Source organism: Hypanus sabinus, chromosome 6, assembly GCF_030144855.1.
Source record: "Hypanus sabinus isolate sHypSab1 chromosome 6, sHypSab1.hap1, whole genome shotgun sequence".
Lineage (NCBI taxonomy): Eukaryota > Metazoa > Chordata > Chondrichthyes > Myliobatiformes > Dasyatidae > Hypanus > Hypanus sabinus.
The window spans coordinates 163370301-163392476 of NC_082711.1; the positions used below are offsets into that span (position 1 = coordinate 163370301).

The 22176-nt window shown below is 35.5% G+C and overlaps 1 protein-coding gene across 1 annotated transcript in view; it reads right to left on the reverse strand.

Annotated features, from left to right (window-relative positions):
- Window positions 1-418: 418 nt before the first annotated feature.
- Window positions 419-22176, reverse strand: part of nufip2 (nuclear FMR1 interacting protein 2) — a 34813-nt gene continuing 13055 nt past the window's right edge. Inside the window, exons 3-4 of the mRNA XM_059973345.1 lie at window positions 7125-7157; window positions 419-5897 (exon numbers count right to left, since the gene is read on the reverse strand). Coding sequence (XP_059829328.1) covers window positions 5845-5897; window positions 7125-7157 — 86 coding nt within the window. The 3' untranslated portion in view covers window positions 419-5844. The remainder of the gene's footprint in view (window positions 5898-7124; window positions 7158-22176) is intronic.

A 22176-nucleotide genomic window follows, 5' to 3' on the forward strand; every position in this document is an offset into this window, starting at 1 on the left:
CAATGCATTCATCTAAATTACAATAGGTCAGAAATCAGTAACTGATCAACCAATGACCAAGTCATTTATACATTTCCAGGTAGTATTTAGATTATTTTGAAAAAAGGTATTCACTGAACGAAAGCAATGGGTACGAAAAATATAAACAAATAAACCTGTCCTTAAGTGGCGAAATTTCTCTTGATCAAATAGGCACTGGATATTTCACAATCCTCCATTTGGTTAGCAGACCAAATGACTTGGGAAAAAAAACATTTTGTAAATTTGGGCAGTCGGAAGTAGTCAAAAACATACATTTTGGCCAAACCATCAGCCATACATCTCTGTACACCTATTTATATTAACATCCATTTACAAGATAACATTCTATATAAATTCTCCTATGGCTTTTGAAACAAAATTGAAAAATTGACACTAATTGAAAATAGCAACAGTTTAATCAGAAATTATGCAGTTCTTTACAAATGTTAGAAATAAGAACTTTTAAAACGTTTGTGATATAGATTATAGTTTTAACAATTATGAGACATACAAATAGGTGACAAATACATGAAAAAAAAGTTGGGTCATTTTGTTTATTGAACTTCTGCTTAATGCAAGCAGAATCTGAATTTACAATGCAATCCACAAACATATTGATGCTTGTACTATTTCAAGGGGTAAAGGGGATAGGATGAATTCTACACTGCTAACTGGTCATTGGCCCATCAAGATATGTTCATCTGACCCTGACCATGGAAATTAAACTGCAAAGTACAGCGCACACACACACATACACACACACAAACGAACATAAACATATTGAATGGGAAGAAATCTATTAACTCAAAAACGTGCATAGCTCAATACCATCAGCTCAAGCAAACATTACTGGAGCTTCAGCAAAACCTGAGTGTGCAAAATGCATTTCTAATGTAATGCAAGCAGCCCAGGAAGTAAATCTTACACAATGATACATAGAGGGATTCTGTATAAGGCAGAATTAGCAGATGTTTTCTTTTTTGAACAAGAGGGAGGAAGAAATTACAGTATTTTACTTCAGCACAAAGTAGCAGAGAACTATTTTTTAAAGCAAGGTGCTTAACACATTCAGGATTCACAATTAAAAAAAAATTATAAACCTGTAGCCACACAACTTCTAACCAGAGTGAGGCCAATTCTCTCACTTCATAATTCAATGTATACCAGAAAATGTTAATTGTTTGTATAATATGCTGTTAATTTTTTGGCTAGAAAAATTATTCCATCTCACCAATACAGCAGCAAGACAAAAGCTTGGTTGACAGGTGTATTTTGCAGAGACTGCCACTACTCCTGTGATGTATCTGGCTTTAAATTAACAACCAAATGAAAACTAGTTTCAGAAGTTACTGTTCGTTGAACACACCCATTGTAGAATAAAAATTATAATTGCACAATAGTTTGTTCCACTTACGGCCCTTCAGGCCATCTAATCTAATCACGTTAACACATACTAGTCCAATACTGCTGTAATAATGCAGCCCTACTTATTTGACATTTATGCTGCTCTTTTCAGCTTTAATGGCATGAAATTTTTGTCTTCACTTGCAATTAACTGATGGCCATTCTATGTAGTTAAAACACAACTTTCTCCTCCTTGTCAAATTTTCAGAAAGGAGAAGTAACTAAAGTCCTTAAAGTGAATCGAAGTGTCTTGGTTGTGTATCAAAATTTTAAAATTAAAAACCGGAAACAAAATACATGCATCTTTTCACCAAAAGACAAGGGCAAACTGCAAGCATTAAGAACACTTGGGAATAAACAGATAAGACTAAATCTTAAAAAATAAATTACTAGTCTCCTGAAGTTGTTAAGAGAAAGATCTTCCAGCTATTAGATGAATAATGTAAATATCAATACCAGAACTAATTCCCCCCTTTACCACGCAGTGACAAACATAGTTTTACCTCTGAATTTCTACTAAAGGCTACTAACACTCCTTTCTCTCTTGCATCCCTCATCCACGTCCCATTTCAGATGTCTTAATACTTTGTTTGTAGGGCGGAAGTTTACTGATATTTACTAGGTCAGTCATTATACATGGGAAACCAACATCAAATTGTCAACCACAAGTGCCAAGTAGATTGCTAACTGCAATTGCCTTTATATATGGATATTCTTTTTCCAAAGAATGCAATGGAAAGTGTTTTATTCTTTTGCATTAAGCAAACAAAATTTCTTAAACTCAAATTTATTAACTGAGTTATGTCTTTTCATTTGGAAATACATAACCAGCAATGTATGCAATTGCCAAATACTGGTTATGGTTAAGAAATACTGTATTTGAACACAGCAACATGTTCCAGTCACCAATTTCACTCTGGTAGCAAAAATACACTGAGCAATCAAACAATTATGAAGTACTATAATGTCAAAAAAGATATCATGCTCCTTAGCACTTCAGCATTTCAGCTTCATGTTCTATGCTTATGTATTTCACTATACATTTCCATGCTGTCCCTATCATTTCCATGCCTGGTCAGAAACCCCATGTAGCAGCTTTAGTTAATTACATACAACCCAATCACCCTTTACTGTAAACAGACATTTTGAAAAGGGAAAGAAAATCCTTGAACGCTGGTTTCAAGATCTGAAGAGCTAAAAGCTTTTTCAAGATGTGATTTGACAAAGTTTCTGCAGATCAAATTGTTCAATCCCACGTTATTTACACTTTTAATTTTTTTTTGTTTTTAAGTTAACATAATTAGTAACAGTAGCAAGCATTTAAAAATACATTACTTTTATGATGACACAGACAAGAAATGCATTAATGAACCAATACTAATAGGCCCTAGTAACCATGCATTCCATCAATTTTGATGGCATTACTAAGAAAATGCTATTTGGGGGAACAAACTGGTGAGTTTCTTTAAACAAATGTGGGAGGAACATGGAGCACACGTGCATGTCGACAGCTCAACTCCCTGAGGTTTTGGCAGCCTTCGTGTTGGGGAAGGGAGACACAAAATGGGACTTGGAATGAAAAAGGCTGACCTGCAAGGCCTATAGCTGGACTGACAATGCATTACAAAACATGATTTAAAAAAAAATAAACACAGGTATCAAAGACTTCAAACCTTGACTAGCTTGTCTAGCAACAAGAATTTAAAACAACCTATGCTATCTGACTTGCTTAGTGCCATTCTGCAATAATTAGACCTCTGATGATCATTACTCAAAAGATGAAATCAACACATGGCACAAAATAAATTATGCTCTTATTCTCAATACTAATAAATGTATGCACCAGATACTGTATAGAACTCACACACACTTGCTCTCACTCACACACTCACTCAGTCCCTCTTCCCAAATTTAAGTCTCTTCATAGAAGGGGCACTGCAGTCTACACTGTATTTGGTTTATGCTACAGTACTAACAATTGAGGCGGAAAATATATCTACAACAGTAACACATTACCATTCACTGTATTAATTAGTCACAAATGATTGGACTGTACTTAAAACTTACATGCCTACTCAAAAAATATAAACAGATTAAAAAGTTAAGAAAATTTAAGTGCTTATTGAAGAATCAAGGACAGTGACAGATCACAAAAAAAAACATGTAAGCATAACAAAACCTGGGTGGAACAACCCAGTAGTCATGTGGCCCTAGTTTACCAGAATATGTACAGTACCAAACATGTACTGGGCTGCTCGACCGCTCATTTTAGGGATCGACAACAAAGTTGTTATAAACTAGCTTTAGTAGCCATTGGAAATTAGTAATTGATTGCTTTATAGTCAAGTGTAATTAATCTGCCAAAGGCATATTATTCAGTTCGACATCTGCAAGTAAAAATTCCCAAGTATGACCAAAAGAATCTTTCTAACAATGAGTATGACTAAGAAACTCTTGAAATTCTGAAACAATACTGCTTATGTTGAATTGTTCACAAGTGTTGCTGTATATTACTGGAAATTAGTTAAGCACTAAAATATTAGGTTTGTGTTTAAGGTAAAATATAGATTCAACACAAAACAAAAATGCAAAATGTCAAACCTTTCTATTCTATTGGAAATTTTTGAAAGGATGAGGTTTCCTGCTTTTTCATATAGCTGTGTAAAGGCATACTTAAGCTTTTCTACAAATCATAGTAGCTGGTCAGATCCTGCACCCAAATGCTTTGGGCAACAAAGTTAATCTCAGCTACCATCATGCAAGCACACTTCTGTCCCTAAAAAAGTATGCTAGCTTGAAAATGTTCTCCCCAGAAATGGGCTATTTTCACAATGAGATCAGAAGAAATATATTTGGCATTGTAAGATTTTAGTTTATTAAGCAAATTAGAGGGTTAAGTTTTGTCTAGCGCTTGAAAGATAATCAAATGGAAAAGGAAGCACAAGCATCTGGGGAGGAGCTGTGTGGAGCACATTACATTTTCCACAACCACAGTGCAGAAATTAGATAGAGGACATTTACTTCGCAAGACAGCATAAAGCCACAGGAACGTTAAAAACAAATCTCTCCACTCTGGCGTCTAGTCTTACATGCTGCACAAGCTGTAGTGTTTAATAACTACCGTTGCACATTCAGAAGTCCATGCCTGCACACTCTTCACTCACTTCTAATATTGCCGTAAAGCACTTTGCCGATTTGTAAAATCCAAGCACATTTTTCATATTAAAAATATATCTTTAATAGAGTTTAGAAGCAGCAATAAAGCTGTGGACTACACAGAATGCATTAGAATTCAATAACCAAATAGTCAATTTTGACAGAAACTGTTCTGTAAAAGGGCTAAAGAATGTAGGAGAGTGATCCAATTTTAATTTGACTTTTTAAAATCTACTTTTTTTTTCTTTTTTTTAAAAAAAAATTATGTTCTTGTTGCACGATTCTGGTATATAGTGCATGAAAATGCAAGTCTTAAAAAGCAAGGTGATATTAAAAAGGGAAAGGAGGGCATAGTAAGCAAATACATGTCATTTAGTAATAGTTAAGGCCAGATACGCAACAAGGAAATCTAATGAATGAGATATTTTAATGGCCTAGAGAAGGACAGCGAATGTAAAGCCCCTATAGCAAAAGCAGTGCAGTTTATGTTACTAACACATACAATGGCAAATTTTTAACAAAATTAAAAGGGAAAGAATTGTACAACATTAAATACCCAAGTTGAATTACTCCACGATTTACATAATAGACCCTCTGCAGGTGGAGCACGGTCTTTCTGATCAGTGAACGATTAGACCTGCATCATTTAATATTGCAGTTGTCTGTGATTTCGATTTCTTCCCAGTGATGAGTTAAGACAATTTTCCCCAAGGCCTAATAGACCATCTTAATCCCAGCAAAATCTGAGAATGTTGCAGCAAGGAAAAAGAAAAACACACACTGTACTTCAAGGCATTATTCCAGCATAACTTTTTTTTGGGGTTTTTAAAAAGTTCTGCAAATCCTCCTGTTTTCCCGTGTGGAATCTTGGTGCACTCACAGCAAAATGCAGCCTTTGTGAAGTGGGACAGCCCCTTCAGTGGTTCACTGGAGCCTGACATTACACCAGCAGGACCTTAAGAACCCGATTTAAGTAAAAAGTCCACTATTCATTGCGTTCAGGTTTTGCTTTGTGATAAGTTCAGTACCAGAGGTCATTAAATACCCAATTAGAGTCCATCGAAATAACTGTACGACACACTCTTTGCACTCACTCAAATTCAGTTTGCGTTTTTTAAAAAATATTTTTTGTTTTTTTTTGTTTTGAATGTTTCTCCTGAACTGGCCCACTGCTTAAGAGATGATTTTTTAAAAAAGGAGCATAACCGCTTCCAGACAGTGGCTTGCAGCAACAATGAAAACAGGCAGTTCACTAAGCTGACTTCATTGGCCAGGACGGTCCATAGATTCATCATAGGTAACTACTCTTGAAGGATCTGCAAAAAAGAAAATAAACATTATGTAGATATAAATGCTTCTATTTAAGCACATGCAATCATAGAACCAAAGCACCATTACAACACATCTTCATTGGCAATTTAACAATCATTCATTCTAACTTGACTAGATGGGCCACATCTAATTCATAAGAACACAATGTAGCCAAATTCCACACAATTCTCCATTCAAATTGAGCATCAAAATGGGAAACCTCTTCCAAACCAAAAAAAAGTAGATAATATTTTCAGTCCTTTTAATGAAAAAGTAACGAAGCAGACTTAGGCAAATCAGTGCACACCAAGTTATGGTATCAATCTTCAATGTATCAGTATACTCACACACACCCTCAATCTGCAATTAAGATTTTCAGTATGTTAAAAATATAGACTCCTCCACAACCTCACGTATGCCAAAACTTAAGAGATTTCGCTACCACTTCAGTACTATTAGCATGCTTACTTTTGTACAGTAGCATATAAAGCACAGGAATGTAAAGTTTAAATACTGCACTAAAGCAATTATTTAACCTCAAAATAAGTGCAAACTTTGTCTCCAAGGAATGGTACTAGAACCATTTACTTCATAGGAATCCAAAAATAGGAGGCAAGTAGTCAAGAGTAACATGGCATGATTAAATTCCAAACAAGAGAAAATTTACAGATGCCAGAAATCCAAAGGAAGGGTCTCAGGTCAGCCCGAAACTTCAACTGTTTACTCTTTTCCATAGATACTTCCAGGCCTGCTGAGTTCTTTCTGCATCTTGTGTGATTAATTTCCTAGATTTGATCCATCACTGCAATAACTTCATACTAAAGGAATAATGCAAGTTATCCTGGATCCAGAGCATCATCCTGCAATGTCCTTGATTAAAAAGAGAGGATCACAAGAGAAAAATTGGACCAAACACTATTTTGAATAGCAGGACTGCACATTAAAATGTAATGCCCAATAGAAGACATCCATTGAAATAAGTGTTATCTTCATGCAATAAGCGTAGGCGGGAAAAATGAAATATTCAAAGGCAGCAGGAGACAGGTGCCATGTGCCACCGAATGATCTCAGACTATTCATTTTATGCTTATTTACAAGGCAAGATGCAAACATGACTTAAAATACAAATCAAATTTATAACTTAAGAACATAAAATGGACTGAGTAACCTATTGTAGTGTCAATCTGAAAAATCTTAAAATGTTTAATGCTCAAAGTTTTAATTGTGATTACCTTGTTTATGCAAGTTCCATATAGAGTCCATTTCTGAAAAACAAGATATATACAATCAAATCCAAGCACAATTTACTTCTACAAAACTTTTGGAGAAAGTACTAGTGGAATTAGTTTTGTATAACAGTTTTAAAGAGCACTTATTAACGTGAGTACTTAAACAGCTTGTGGTAATGCTAGCAGAAAGATATATTTGAAAGAAGAACAATTACAAGTTGCAAAGCAAACAATGGAAATGTTTAATCGTTTAGAACATAACTTTAAAAAACATGAAAGCTTACAAGCCAGATAAAAGTGGCAAAACCAAATAATTTTGCTTGAGTTTTAAAAAACTCAGACTTGAATACATTGGGCCATTGTACATTATACAATCATTATACAAGGACTATAATATCCCAAATTTTACAAAATGCTGGTTTTTTTTGCTTTAAAAAAAAAGACATTTGATTGTAGTTGGGGATTTGCCCCCTTTTAACACGCATATGATTTACCTCACAGGATGGTTGATGCACTGTAATATGAGTGTATTCTGGATCATCTGACTGACGTGTTGTGGATGTGTGTGGGCCTTCGTCTTGAAGGAATGTGGGGGTATGGTTGCGAAATGTCTGTGTTTGTATTTGTGAAGTGTTGTATTGTAAATACACTAGCTGCCATTGTATGTTCGGGGAGGGTGGGTGGAAAAAAAGAAAATAAAAACGCAAAATATTTTGACCCCTATATAGAAAGCAAAGATTGAGACATCATGCCTGCTTTAAATACACTGGTGTACTATTCCTGCATAGATGTACTATACATACAAAGTGAGATAGAAACAATTTAACCTACTTCTATTAACTTTTCAGAATACGCATTTCAGACCACAACACTGCATAAAATTATCAAAGACACCAAGATTCTGAAGTTGCTGGAAATCTTGAGCAACACATACAAAATGCTGGAGGAACTCAGCAAGTCAGGCAGTATCTATTGAGTTCTCGGCCCAAAGCATTGACTGTATTCCCTGCTGTAAATGTTGTCTGACCTGCTGAGTTCCTCCAACATTTTATGTATGTTGCTCATAAAATTACCAAATTTCCTTTAAGTTATTCTGTCATTCGGTTTAGGTCAATGCCATTTATTTGTTTACCAACTCAAGCCTTAATATAAGCATTTATAACTTTGAAATACCATTATAAAATCAGTTACTTTCTGCTCTGAGTTATGATCCTCATTTTAATCAATGCCTTTAACCCAAGTTCTCCTCTGTACCTCCTCAAAGATCATAAAATGAACTTTAAAGTGGAATACTCCAGCTAATGCCAAACTAAAGATTTATGCAATTACCAGAATTCCTATGAGCCTTTTATAATCTACACTTTTAATGTGTGCAATCCTGATCATTGAGTGTTCAGCATATGCAAATATTAATTAAGGCAAATTTTACATTATTAGATTTGGTAAAAATTACACTAAAGTTCTACAAGTTTCACAAGTTACAAAACTTAAGGTTGTTACAATTATAATTGACAGTAATGATGCAAATGCCATTGTGCAAGAAATCCCTCTGATCAGTAGAATGCCATCTTATACTTTACTATATTCTATTCTGTAAGTCATAAAATAATTTTGTGGAGAGGAGTTCATTTCAGGTCCATGATCTTTAATCAGATTAATTGCTTCTTTGATCACTAGTACTGACTGAGCTGAATATTAACAGCATTTTTGTTGCTATTTCTGTACTGGTACAAATTCAGTAAATTCCTCCTTAGAAGCTGTGGGGGTCAATTGATCTAGGATAAAAAAAAGTAAATGAAGATCAATTACAATCCAATAGAAAGGTGAAATCGTCAAGGGAACGACACCCTACTCCTAACCTTACAGTGGTGCATAGTCATTTTGTAGCAAAATGAATCAATTGTCAAAAGCGAAGTAAATAACCTTAAAGACATCTTGCACCTAAACTTCAAAAATTTCACTGCACCCTGCGCTGCCCCCGACACCAAAGTATGGAATTCACCTGAGATTATCAGGTCACTCTTCATCAGACCTGTCTTTGAGTAGCTAATATGCTCTCAAAAACAACCCTAACAAAAACACTTTAGGGTCAACAATATTCAATTTACGATTAGATACTCATGATTAGAGCTGTTTAAGGCTCCGATTCACATTTCACTGAGCAAAACATATCTCTATTCCTTAGTTTAGAAAAAGCCAGTATCACTGAACCCAAACCTCTCCCTATACTATTTGATAGCCTGAGAGGAAATCATGAATATATTTAACAAGGAAATCAGAAGTTCGAGGAAGTGTTAAGAAAATGACAAGAACATTGTTTAAGTCAAGGCTGGATCAACAATCATTTGATTAAACAGTGGCTCAAATGGCTACTGATGTTTCTTAGGTTCAGGTACAATTAAGAGACATCCAAACAAAAATGAGAGTATAGCCAAGTCTGGAATTCTGTAGATGAGGAAGAGTAAAGTAAGGCTAAGAAAATGGCACATCACTGATGACAAACTGAATCAGCCTGAATTTCAAAGTGTTGAAGAATTCAAGGACACATGGATTAGATTTGTTTTAATATTGATAAGAACGCAAAAGGAAATTCATGTAAATACAGAAAATCTGAAATCAAATGTGCTGGAAATGCCGAACAGGTCAGGCATTGAGAGAAAGAGTTCAGCTCTGCCAAAAAGGTATTGACCTTGGACATCAAACGCCCAGTAACCTGGTGTGCAACTGTAGCATCACCTTTGTGTCCTATCCCCTCTTAAGCTCAATACTAGAATTGCTTAAGTTCAATACTACAATTTTCAGATAAACATTACGATCAGAACAGATTCAGATTCAAAAGCAGTACTGAGCACATTTATACTAAATGGATTAGCTGAAGTTTAAAGCCTCTAAAACTTTGCTTATATAAAAACATTTTCAATCACACAAGAGATTCTGTAATAATTGTCATTTTTGATGCCAACTCACATTTCCAAGAATCACCATTACTTTGCTCTCATTGTACTGTCCAAACAGACTTTATGACAGTGCTCTGTCAGTGAAAACAGACCACAATAAACTACAATTAAGTTACTTATTTCTACACTTCTCCTATATAGTTTACCAATAAATAAAAGTGCTGTGTGCATTCTTTTAGCTCAACATAGGACCTCAGAGTTCTTGAAGCGCGGAATGCAATTTCTTTTAACTATAGTTTTAAACATTGCAACAAAATATCTGTATGAATGCTCATAGCTAAGCTGCTTCTTCCAATAACTGCATCAAAACTAAGTCTTGATGATACCAACTTAATGAGTTTGAATGACTGAATGAAGTGTTTTGTCAAATGTCCCAAGTTAAAGTACAATGATACACTCTGACATGTTAACTAGGGATTAATAGTGAACGTATGGATTCAATATTCATCTAAGGAAATGCTCTTCAGAAGGTCCATGGATCATTGAACAAGGGCTACCTAGTTGGGCACAAATGGACCCAAGAATCTCAGTAAGTTAGTACTTAAAGGGGTCAGCAGGAGACGCTCATGGAGTGAGTACTGTTTTAGATTCGCTCCATAACCTTTACTTTTTTTTAAACTGATCACCCTTATTCAACTACCTACACCAAAAGATTCTTGCTAATTTTCTGGACTTATCGTTAAGAGTTTATTGTGAATTTTTGAAGATATGTACTCAGAAATGGCTCTTAGATCTAAAGGATGAAAACCTGGACGGAACCCGAACGCTAATGGAAAGAAGCAAGCTCATCCGCAACGCACTGAATTAACTTATGAATTGTTATTGGAAGTTTTGGATAAAAAATTTGATGAACAACAACAAATTTTTAAACAAGATATAAAGGCTTTTCAAGATTATATGGATAAGAAGGATTCAGTAATTAACCAGCAGCAAGTTCTTATCGCATCTCTGCAAGAAGACGCTCGGAAAAGAGATTTGATAATTGAAAAATTGCAACAGGACTCACTTTCGACCACTAAACTGGTGAAAACTCTTAAAGCCAAGAGTGTTGACTTCGAGAATCGGTCCAGAAGACAGAACCTACGTATACTTGGTCTCCCGGAAGGTATTGAACAAGGCAACCCCATAAAGTACTTTGCTCAACTTTTAAAGAATGCGTTCCCGTCTGTATTTCCAGATAGCCCCTCGTTACTTGATCGTGCTCATAGAATTATGCGTCGATCACCGAGTGCTTCAGCTAAACCCTCAGTTGTAATTGTCCGGTTTCATTACGTACTTGATAAAGAGCAACTTATTCGTGTGGCTCGGCGTGTAGGAATGGTTAAATTTCAGGATCACAATTTCCGCTTAGTAGAAGATTTTAGTCCTGAAGTAATGAAGGCAAGGCTTCTTTTTAAACCTCTGATGTCTGAATGTTATGAGAAAAATCTAAAACCTGCGCTCTTATACCCTGCGAAGCTCAGAATCTACGCCGCCGAACGCTCCACGCCAGGTTTTCCTTTCTACATCTGAAGCAAGAAGTTTTCTGAATGAGAACTTCCCTACTGCTACGGACTCTCATTCCTAATAAATGAGTGATTTTGATCGTGTAAGATGGTTTTTGATTCCTCAAACCAGATTTTGTTTCTGGCTATTGGTGTAGGTTTACTCTATACTTTATACTTAAGTTAAAGTGTTCTTTCGTCATATTAATCGGTTTGTTTTATACACTTTAACCATTATACTATATCGCTGACTATTATTTTTGTTCCTTCGAAGGTGAATTTTTTTTTACTAAGATGGTGGTTTTTTGAAAAACATTTTTGGTGTTTTTTTTAAGATGGCACTATTTTTTCCCTCTTGTCTTCTTCCTACAATGCATCGCTTATCACAGTTTAAATATTTTTTGGTTTGTTTGGGTTTTAACCCGATTTATAAGTTTTTAGTGATTATATTCTTTTTGTTTTTTTTACAACCAAGTATATTAAGAAGTTTGGTTTTAGTATAGTGATCATAATTTTTAAAGTTTGGGTGGATTTTTTTTATATATATCCTTTATATACGGAGTGGTCTTCCGCTGATATGGGGGTAGAGTTAGTTTCATTTTTTCCTTTTCCCAGCCTGTTTTTGTCTGTGGTTTTTTTTCTCTCTCTTGAGTGGGTGGGGGGTGGTCTTTCTAATTCTATATTTCCTTTACCAGTTTGTTTTAGTTTTTTCATTTGAGCTGTTTTTGAACTACAAATATGTCCACGATGTCGTCACTTCGGGGTCCGCTCTCTATTTTTGTTCCTCTTCCGGGTGCATCAGTTTATAATTTGGTTAACCCTTTTTATACCAAAGGGTTGATTTTAGAATTATGGCTCAGACCATTAATTTTGTGTCTTGGAATACTAATGGTTTAAACCATCCGATTAAACGAAAGAAGATTTTCAAAGTATTCCAAAGACTTAATGCTCATATCATTTTTGTACAAGAAACTCATGTGAGGAAGGAGGACAATTATCGCTTTTTTAGGTTTTGGCAAGGTCAACAGTACCATTCGAATTCGAATGCCAAAGTAAAGGGAGTTTCAATTTTTATTGACTCCTCTATTGCATTTGTCCAACATGATATCTTTTCAGATCCGAATGGTAGATTTTTGTTAATTACGGGCTTACTTTGTAATAAAAAGGTTGCTATGGTTAATGTTTATGCTCCAAATGTGGATTGTCCTGATTTTTTAAAGTCCTTATTTACTTCTTTACCTAATCTAAATGAATATAAGCTAATAATGGGTGGTGATTTTAATTGTTGTTTAAATCCTTTGATGGACAAATCTATATCTACTCAGACTTTACCCAATAAGTCGGCCACTTGTATCAACTCTCCCATGACTGATAATGGAGTTTTTGATATTTGGAGATTTCAGCATCCTAAGGACAAAGAGTTTTCTTTTTTCTCACGTTTATCATTCTTATTCAAGAATTGATTATTTTTTATTGACTCTTGTTCGATTCCTTCGATAAATAGTTGTGATTATGATATTATAGCTATTTCTGACCATGCTCCATTAAAACTTTCTATTAAATTTATGGATACAGTTCCTACTGCTAGACAATGGAGATTTGACTCTACCTTATTGCAAGATCCGGACTTAATTAAATTTATGAATGAACAGATTGACTTCTTTTCAACCAACTCCACGGAAGATATTTCTTACGGAACACTTTTAAAGCATATATACGTGGACAGATTATCTCTTACTCTGTTGGTCTGAGAAAACGCATAAAGAAGGAAGCTCTTTTATTGGTTGATAAAATTTAAAGAGATTGACAAGAAATATTTGATTACTCCTAGTAAGGAGCTTTACAAGCAAAGGGTTGAACTTCAAACAGAATATAGTTTATTACTTACATCTTCGATTGAAAATCAACTGATGAAGTCCAGATCTGATTTTTATATACAGAGTGATAAATCGGGTAAACTGCTAGCTAGTCAATTGAAGGCGGCTTTGGTTAAACGTCAAATTACTAAGATCCGTCAGCAAAATGGGGATTTGACAGTTAACCATGATGAGAAATAAATCATTTCAGGATTTTTATACTTCCCTGTATCATTCTGAATTTCCTCAGGATTGTGGTACCATGTGTGATTTTCTTGGGAAACTGAATTTCCCAAAATTATCACCAGATGATCTTTCAATATTGGAAACTCCTATGACTGTTGCAGAAATCAAAGGGGTTATTTGCTCCATGAATTCAGGGAAAGCACCTGGTCCGGATGGGTATACAGCAGAATTTTTAAAATGTTTTTCCGCTACTCTCCCTCCTTGGTTATATAAGGTTTTTGAAGAAGCAATTAGATTGGGCAATTTGCCACAATCTTTTTATAGAGCTTCCATCTCTTTAATATTGAAGAAAGATAAAGACCCTACTGATTGTGTATCCTATAGACCAATATCCTTATTGAATGTAGATACCAAGATTTTTTCCAAGTTACTTGCATCCAGGTTGGAGAAGGTATTACCCCAAATTATCTCGGAAGATCAAACCGGTTTTATTAAAAATCATTATTCGTTTTTTAATGTTAGGAGGTTATTGAATATTGTGCATACTCTTTCACATAATATTTCATAATGTGTTATTTGTTTAGATGCGGAGAAAGCATTTGACAGAGTTGAATGGCTATACTTAATGTGTTGGAGAAGTTTAATTTTAGTCCGACATTTATTTCCTGGATTAAACTGATTTATCATACTCCAGTAGCCTCGGTGTTTACTAATAAACAAAGATCTCCCTTTTTTCGTCTATTTCGGGGCACTAGACAAGGCTGTCCTCTTAGCCCACTATTATTTGATACTGCTTTAGAACCCTTGGCAATTACTATCAGAGAATCACAGGATATTCTTGGTATTAATCGTGGGACAGATACTCATAAGTTATCTTTGTATGCAGATGATTTATTATTATTTATTTCTAATCCTGAGAAAGCCATTCCTGTAGTTTCATCATTGTTGGCTCAATTTAGTGATTTTTCTGGGTATAAATTAAATCACTAAATTGAGCCAACAATGATGAAACTACAGGAATTAGTTAATGACTCTTTTATTTACTTAGGGATTAAAATCACAAAAAAAAACAAAGACTTATTTAAGGTTAATTTTGTATCTTAATTGATCAGATTAAATGCTTGTTTACTAAGTGGTCACCATTATCTTTATCTCTGATAGGTAGGATTAATACTATTAAGATGGTTATTTTACCCAAGTTCTTATATATTTTTCAAGCAGTACCAATTTTTATTCCAAAATCTTTTTTTTACTAATGTTGATTCAAAAATTTCCTCATATATATGGCAGAATAAAAATCCCAGGTTAGGTAAAATATACTTACAGAAGGCAAAGGAGTAAGGTGGATTAGCATTGCCTAATTTTAGATTTTATTATTGGGCAGTTAATATCAGATATTTGATATGTTAGTTGAAAGATTGGGATGGATCTTTTAGCCCTCATTGGGTGAGCCTGGAAATTAAATCGGTACCAGGTTTTGCACTGGGTTCTATTTTGGGGACTTCTCTCCCTTTTGCTCTTTCTAATTTGTCGAAATGAATTGACAACCCGATAGTTAAACATACTTTACGTACATGGTTTCAATTTCGGAAATTTTTTGGGTTGACTCAGTTTGTTTTAAATATTCCTATTGTATCCAATTGTTTTTTCCACCCTTCAATTATAGACCAAGCTTATTCGGCTTGGAAGACTAAGGGATTACTACAATTTTCTGATTTATTTTTGGATAATTGTTTTATGTCTTTTGAGCAATTATCTAATAAATATAATTTGCCTAGATTTCATTTTTTTTGTATTTACAGATTAGGAATTTTTTTTAAATACTGTACTTCCTACTTTTCCAAATTTTGTGTCTTCAGGTATTTTGGAGAATTTGTTTGAATTAAACCCCTTTCAGAAAGGGCTTATATCAAAACTTTATAATATAATTATGAAAAAACGTTCAGAGCCCCTTTATAAGACAAAAAATGATTGGGAAAGAGAGCTTAACATTATTCCTATTGAGAATTGGGATAGAATTCTTCAATTAGTTAATACATCATCTATATGTGCCAAACATCCATTAATACAGTTTAAGGTCGTACATAGGGCCCATATGTCCAAGGATAAATTGGCTCATTTTTATTCCTATATAAATCCTATCTGTGATAGATGTCAATCTGAAATGGCGTCTTTAACTCATATGTTCTGGTCGTGTCCGCTTTTGAAAAAATATTGGAAAGATATTTTTGATATTATCTCTGCGGTATTGAACATTGATTTACAACCCCATCCTATTACCGCAATTTTTGGTTTACCAATGATGAAAATGAAAATTTTGAGGATGCAATCATTGATAGCATTGTATGAAGACAGTCCATTATCTGCACTAGCTGTCTATGCTGATTTGTTCATTTACAGTCACAAGAATTAGACACAGATGAATTCCTCTGTCAATTGGTATTAGGAACTAAAATTATTCCAGTACCGCAGCAGCGGTAATAGTAGTGTTCCAATTTATTCTGTATTTTATTTAAATAAATAATTAGTTACTCAGTTAAACAGTAGCTTGTCCTTTTTATTACCATTTTAACTATTCCCACGACACCAGCTAATTGGATCAAAATGTACTGGCTTCCATATCCCAATTAAGCAGAGTCCACTGCACATCATTTGGAATAAATACTCATTTGAGATACAGAACTAATTTTAGAAATAACCTTAAGACATTTATCAAGCAAATTCAGATTCTCCAGCAGCTAGCTGACACTGCTTAACATTTTCTTATATTCAGAATTCTCATCTCCATTTAAACTCCAACAACACTACTGATTTACTTACTAAAATTTTGTGGTCCATTTACACTGAAGAAAAGTTTTTTTCTTTTATCAGGACAGAAGCAAATACCCAACTTCAGAAATAATCCCATTGTTTTAAATTAAAACTCAAGTGTTGCTGATATTTATGTAAATACCCTAGATTAACAATTCCACATCTAAAACTAACGGTGGCAACTGGCTAGTAAAGTGTCAAATGCACCGCTGCACATTATACAGCAATTTCTAAAATTCCACTTCTACATCATGAAGTATGCAAAAAGCATATTTGGATAATAGAAAGTTTCTGAACTCTTCTCATACGGGGAAACAATTTCCTAGACTCACATTGTTTCCTCACAGCCTGGTGGTTGGGGACCACTGAAGTTCACTGTGTAGCGCGGGGCAGCTACAGGCATCTGCACTGGGCTGAAAGAACGGAACTAAAACCCCGCAACCAGGAAACAATCTCTCAACAGTATTTGTGTATTTATTTTTCAGGATCTACTGGGAAAGTCTCAAATATCGACCAGTCGATCGCGATCAACAGGTTGGCGACCACTAATGTACAAAAAGGGTAAGAATTCTCAATACTTGCAAGAACTATATCTGGTTTAAATTAGCTGCAAACCTTTACACTTACTCCTACTAACACCACTACCCACCAATGTGGAAAGTTTCCATGGGGCCTTTTGAACTAATTGCTAATACAATACAGAATTTAACAGTAAAATTTGGATCTATTCAAAAGAGGCAATTGGTACCTTTAAAACTCTGTTCCATATAAACAAAACCCATGCACTCCAGCATCAATTTTACTCTTTAAGATAGGAATCATTACAGTCACAAGATGATCAATGCATCTAATTATAATTAAATGTTATGTACGCTGGAAATTTGGGGGGGGGCCGGGGGGTGAAAGAGAGCAAACTAACTTTTTCTGTATTAACCAAAGCCGAACAGAACACACAATGAAATGGCTAGCAGACTTTCTGCCTCAGCTCGAACAAGTCAGGTTTGATGTTGTCCTTTGGAGCTGGGTGAAGTTTACACAAGTCTGTAAAAGTTGATGTAAAGTTTACAGCCTTTGGAAATAGGAGGAAACTACTCTTCCCATTCTATCACACTGCAGTGTTGAAACTCACTTCCACCAAGTTGTCCACAATCAAGTTGGAGCATATCTACGGCACCAATGAAAAAATTTTCCACTGCCTCCATCTTTAAATAGTCATTTAGTATACAGACAAGAATGTACAGTAGTCAGCTCAACATCATGGAAACAATCCCTCTAGCCCAATTTGTCCATGCTAACTAAACAGTTGGGAAGAGAAAATCCCCATATTTGCCTCATATTCCTCTAAACTTTTCATATCCATGTACCTGTCTGAAAAAATGCATTTTAAACTTTCTAATTTTACCCACCTCTAACATTTCCTTTGGTTACCTGCCATTCCTTGTCGCACTTACCCAGCTAATTTGGATCCTGTTGTGATCTTAAATAACCTCTTTCATTGTTCACAACACAATTTTGGTGTCACCCACAAACTTAATGCCAAATGCACTAGCTTCCAAATAATTGGGCCAAGCACTGATCCTTCTGACATACCAGTTACCACAGACCTCTGAATGAAAAACGACCTTTCATTACCACCATGAACTCCTAACACAACATTAATTATACATGCAGCTGGCCAGCCCACCCTGGATTCCATACGATCCAAACTCTCTGGGTCAACCTAGTAGTCAAGATTTTGTCAAACACCTTGCTAAAGTCCACATATATAATCTCCACCACCATGCTCCTGTCAATCCACTTAGTTAGCTCTTCAAAGAAAAAAAAGTTCAATTTTGTGAGACATGCACTATCTCAAAACACCCTGAAGCAGCTTTCTTGTTAACATCAGGCTCACTGGCATGTAGTTCCCTGGCTTGCCTTTGCAGCCCCCATTAAATAGAAGAACATTATGTGTTTTATGATTGTCAGTACCCCCTTTTGTAATATGCAAATGTTTCAAGCCATCTCCATGGTATATTCATTTAGAAATATTTAAGACCTTGTTAATCTCCCATAATACTATACATAACATTGATCCTCAAGAGGAACTAGTTATGTTTTTGCTTAATATACTTGGTAGAATTTTAGGATTTTCATTACCTTACCTACCAATGTCTTTTCACCTTCCCAGTTTCCCTCTCAAGTCTACTCCTACACCAAGAGATTTGCTTGATCCAAGCAGCCTAAACCCGAGAAATGCCTCCTTTTCCTAAACAGAAATTCAATATCCCTCAGAGTTCTATAATCCTGCTAGACTTGCCTTTAGTAGAGTACTGGTCCTGGACTCTCCTTGTGTCACTTTAAAAAAAAACCCTTCTTGTCAGATGTCCCACTACCTACAGTTTATCCCAATCAAACTTTGTAAATTTCTGTATGAAGACATCAAAATTACCCTCCCCTCCCACCAACCCCATAAGAGCAAGGTCCTCAACTAATGTCTGCACAACACCCTCTGACAATAAATACCCAGGACATGATCTTGGAAAAACACAGGCCACTTTCCATATCTCAGGAGTCTCCTCTTGGGAAAACATAAGACATCAATGATAAAAATTATTCATTACTTCAGTATGCCATTACAACCTCACGCCAACTGAGAAAAAGCCTATTTGAAGTTCAGGATCTCAAAGCTGGAACAGAACTTTTGGCCTATCTGTCCTATTATTTGCTTCTGGGGACAAAAATATACAATGGCAAACGCTGCACAAGACCAACTTTCTTGTCAAAACTTTCGTAATCCACTGGCAAGATAAACAATGTCAGAACCTTGATCCAGGCCAACATTCTCAGCAAATGATGTTTCAAACCACAGCTCTAGAGGACAGTCAAGTCATCTGCATGTTCCACACCAGATTCTGAAAGTATCTGAACAAAGACTGGGACCATTTGCCTTGCCAATGAAAAGAAAGAATACTTCATTGATGTACTAGTTCACAATGGGCTTGGATTGCGAAGTAGAAAAGTCCTCAAAAGGGTAAATGGATTTAATGTGATTCCTTACCCTCAAACAGAGGCAAGATTAGGGGAAAAAACCTATTCACAGGCAGATGGTGGTCTGAAACTGCATGGAAAGAGCATAGAGGTAGAAACCCATGTCACCTTTAAACAGTACTTGGATATGTATTTAAAGAACTGACACCCAATGATAGAGTGTGGGATTAGGCTAGGTTGTTTGCCTTTTCTACTGGCAAGGACACAATGGACTGAATATGTCTCCAGTGGTAGGTTAACCATGATTCCAGCTGTAATATGATTCCATTAATAATAAATAAAGTAAGATTAAAATTTAACCCTGATCTTAAATTTTATGCACTTTCCTACTTATCACACAATTCTCCATAAACTAGAAAAGTTCATTCTTGAAGTCACTTGAAAACTAAACAATCAAAACTTTCCTGGGTGGAGTTTCATACCCACCAAATCAGGTAACAAGATCTTAGGTCTACATAATACAAGTAAGCCATCAGGCTCCGAGCGTACTCAACCAATATGACCATTGGCCTTAACACCACCTCTGTACCAGTTCCTTACTGCCCACAATCTTTCAAACATTTATCTCCATCTTAAATACATCCAATGATCTAATCTCCACTGCTCTTTACGGTGGAAAATTCTAGAAAGTCACCACCTAAGTGAAGACATTTTCCACTCTTCTAGGTTTTAAATGACCCTTGTAACTATGTCCTATTGTTTAAGACTTTTCTACTACTGAAAACACGGTCCCCTGGAATCTTGTATGTTTGAATAAGTCACACTACATTGTTCTAAATGCCAAGGAATTTAGACCCAATCTGTTCAGACTCTCAATGGCACAGCCTGCTCATCCCAAAAATTAACCAAGTGAACTATTCTAGTTTTTATACAGTTGTGGGATAGGTCGAAAAGTGAACGAGATTTACTATTTGTTCTGTTCTTAATGGAATTAGAATCATAATAAAACTTATCTGCACCATCAATTCCAATCAGAACCTTCTGCAAAAATATCTTGTCCTCCTAAACTTCACTTGATATTTGCTGATCCGAAATACTTGTCCCTCTTCCTTGCATTCAGTTTACCAAATCCATATTGGTTTTTCTCAAAGATCTGCTTTTTATATTCTTACTACCCATCTTCCTGGCAACAAAGGCCAATTGAAATTCTCCCTTCTTGCAGTTTGTGACCAAATTACTATTTATCTTTGTAAATGCTCACTATGACTTGAGTTAACACTCTCAGGTACACCATTAGCCAACAGTAGCTTCCTTACTCTTTCTACCAAAGCAAATGACATTATGTCACCCGAGTTTCTGGTCTAACACCAAATACTTTGCATCTGTTTCTCAGCAGATGTTAGTGAGACTAACAGGATTTATATTTGAGTTATTAGATCAAAATATTTGCATAAATGGAAAATATTGACATTTCCATCTCTGAACTTTCAACTGACAATGGTGACTGTAAAGGAAGTACACCATTAATTGCTGAACTAAATGTTAACCAAATGGAATACTAAGGAACATGGAGAAAATAGGTAATTTCAACATCTCCCACAAACCGAGATAATACTTTACAAACAACTAAAATAATCTGATTTTTCTAGCAGATTACAATTATTCAAATTCATTCCCCTCACCATTTCAAAGTCTAAAGGACAATCTGTTCATAGACAAACCTATTACAGCTTACCCCTGGTCTAGCTATCACTGAATTTTGGTACAATTAGCTTGTCCTTCTCAACAAACTATCTGTTATCACCCTCATTTTTTTGCTAGTACATTCAGTTCTGTGCAAAAACCTTAGGCACATGCAAGAAAATCTGTATAGCAAAGAAGCTTTCAAAAATAATGAAAATTAAATTTCTAAATATAAAAAAAACTATAAAGAGCAGTAAACAGTCACAAAAGAACTAAAACAAATCAGTATTTGGAGTAATCACCCTTTGCCTTTAAAATTGCATCAATTCTCTTAGGTATACTGTAGTGCAGTTTTATAAGAAAAATTGGCTGGTAGGTTATTCCAAGCATCCCGGAGAACTTGCTGTAGTTCTGTTACAGACATTGGCTGTCTTGCTTGCTTCTGTCACTCCAGGTAATCTTGAACAGCCTTGATGATGTTGAGATCAGGGCTCACAGGAGGACATACCATCTGATGTAGAATTCCTTATTCTTCTTTTCGCTGAAGGTAGTCCTTTATGACCTTGACCGTGTGATTGGAGTCATTGTCCTGCTGCAGAATGAAGTTGGGACTGACCAGACATCTTTGCAAATGTACTACTTGATGGACAAAAATCTGCTTATACTTCTCAGCATTGAAGATTCCATTAATTCTGACCAGATCACCAACTCCTTTTGCAGAAAAGCAGATCCAAGCCTGGAGGGAACCTCCACCATGCTTCACTGTTGACTGCAGACACTTCCTCCTGCTCAGCATCCCAATCCTAGTGTTTATGTGCTTAAGTGAATCTCTTAGCTTTGTTCCCATGTTTGAGGAATGGCTTTTTGGTAGCAACTCTTCCATGAAGACTAACTTCTAGCAAGACTTCTCTGGGCTGTACAGGGTCATACTTGGTTTCCAGTGGTTTCTTTGAGTTCAGAGCTGATAGTAGAGATGGACTAATTTAGGAGGAATATCAGTTTGATGCATCTCTTGGCTGCTGCACTTAGTCTCTGTAGCCAACTACTGTGTTTCTGGTTCTCCCACTATGCCCATTTCTTTGTACCTTTTCCAGGAAGAGATTGGACA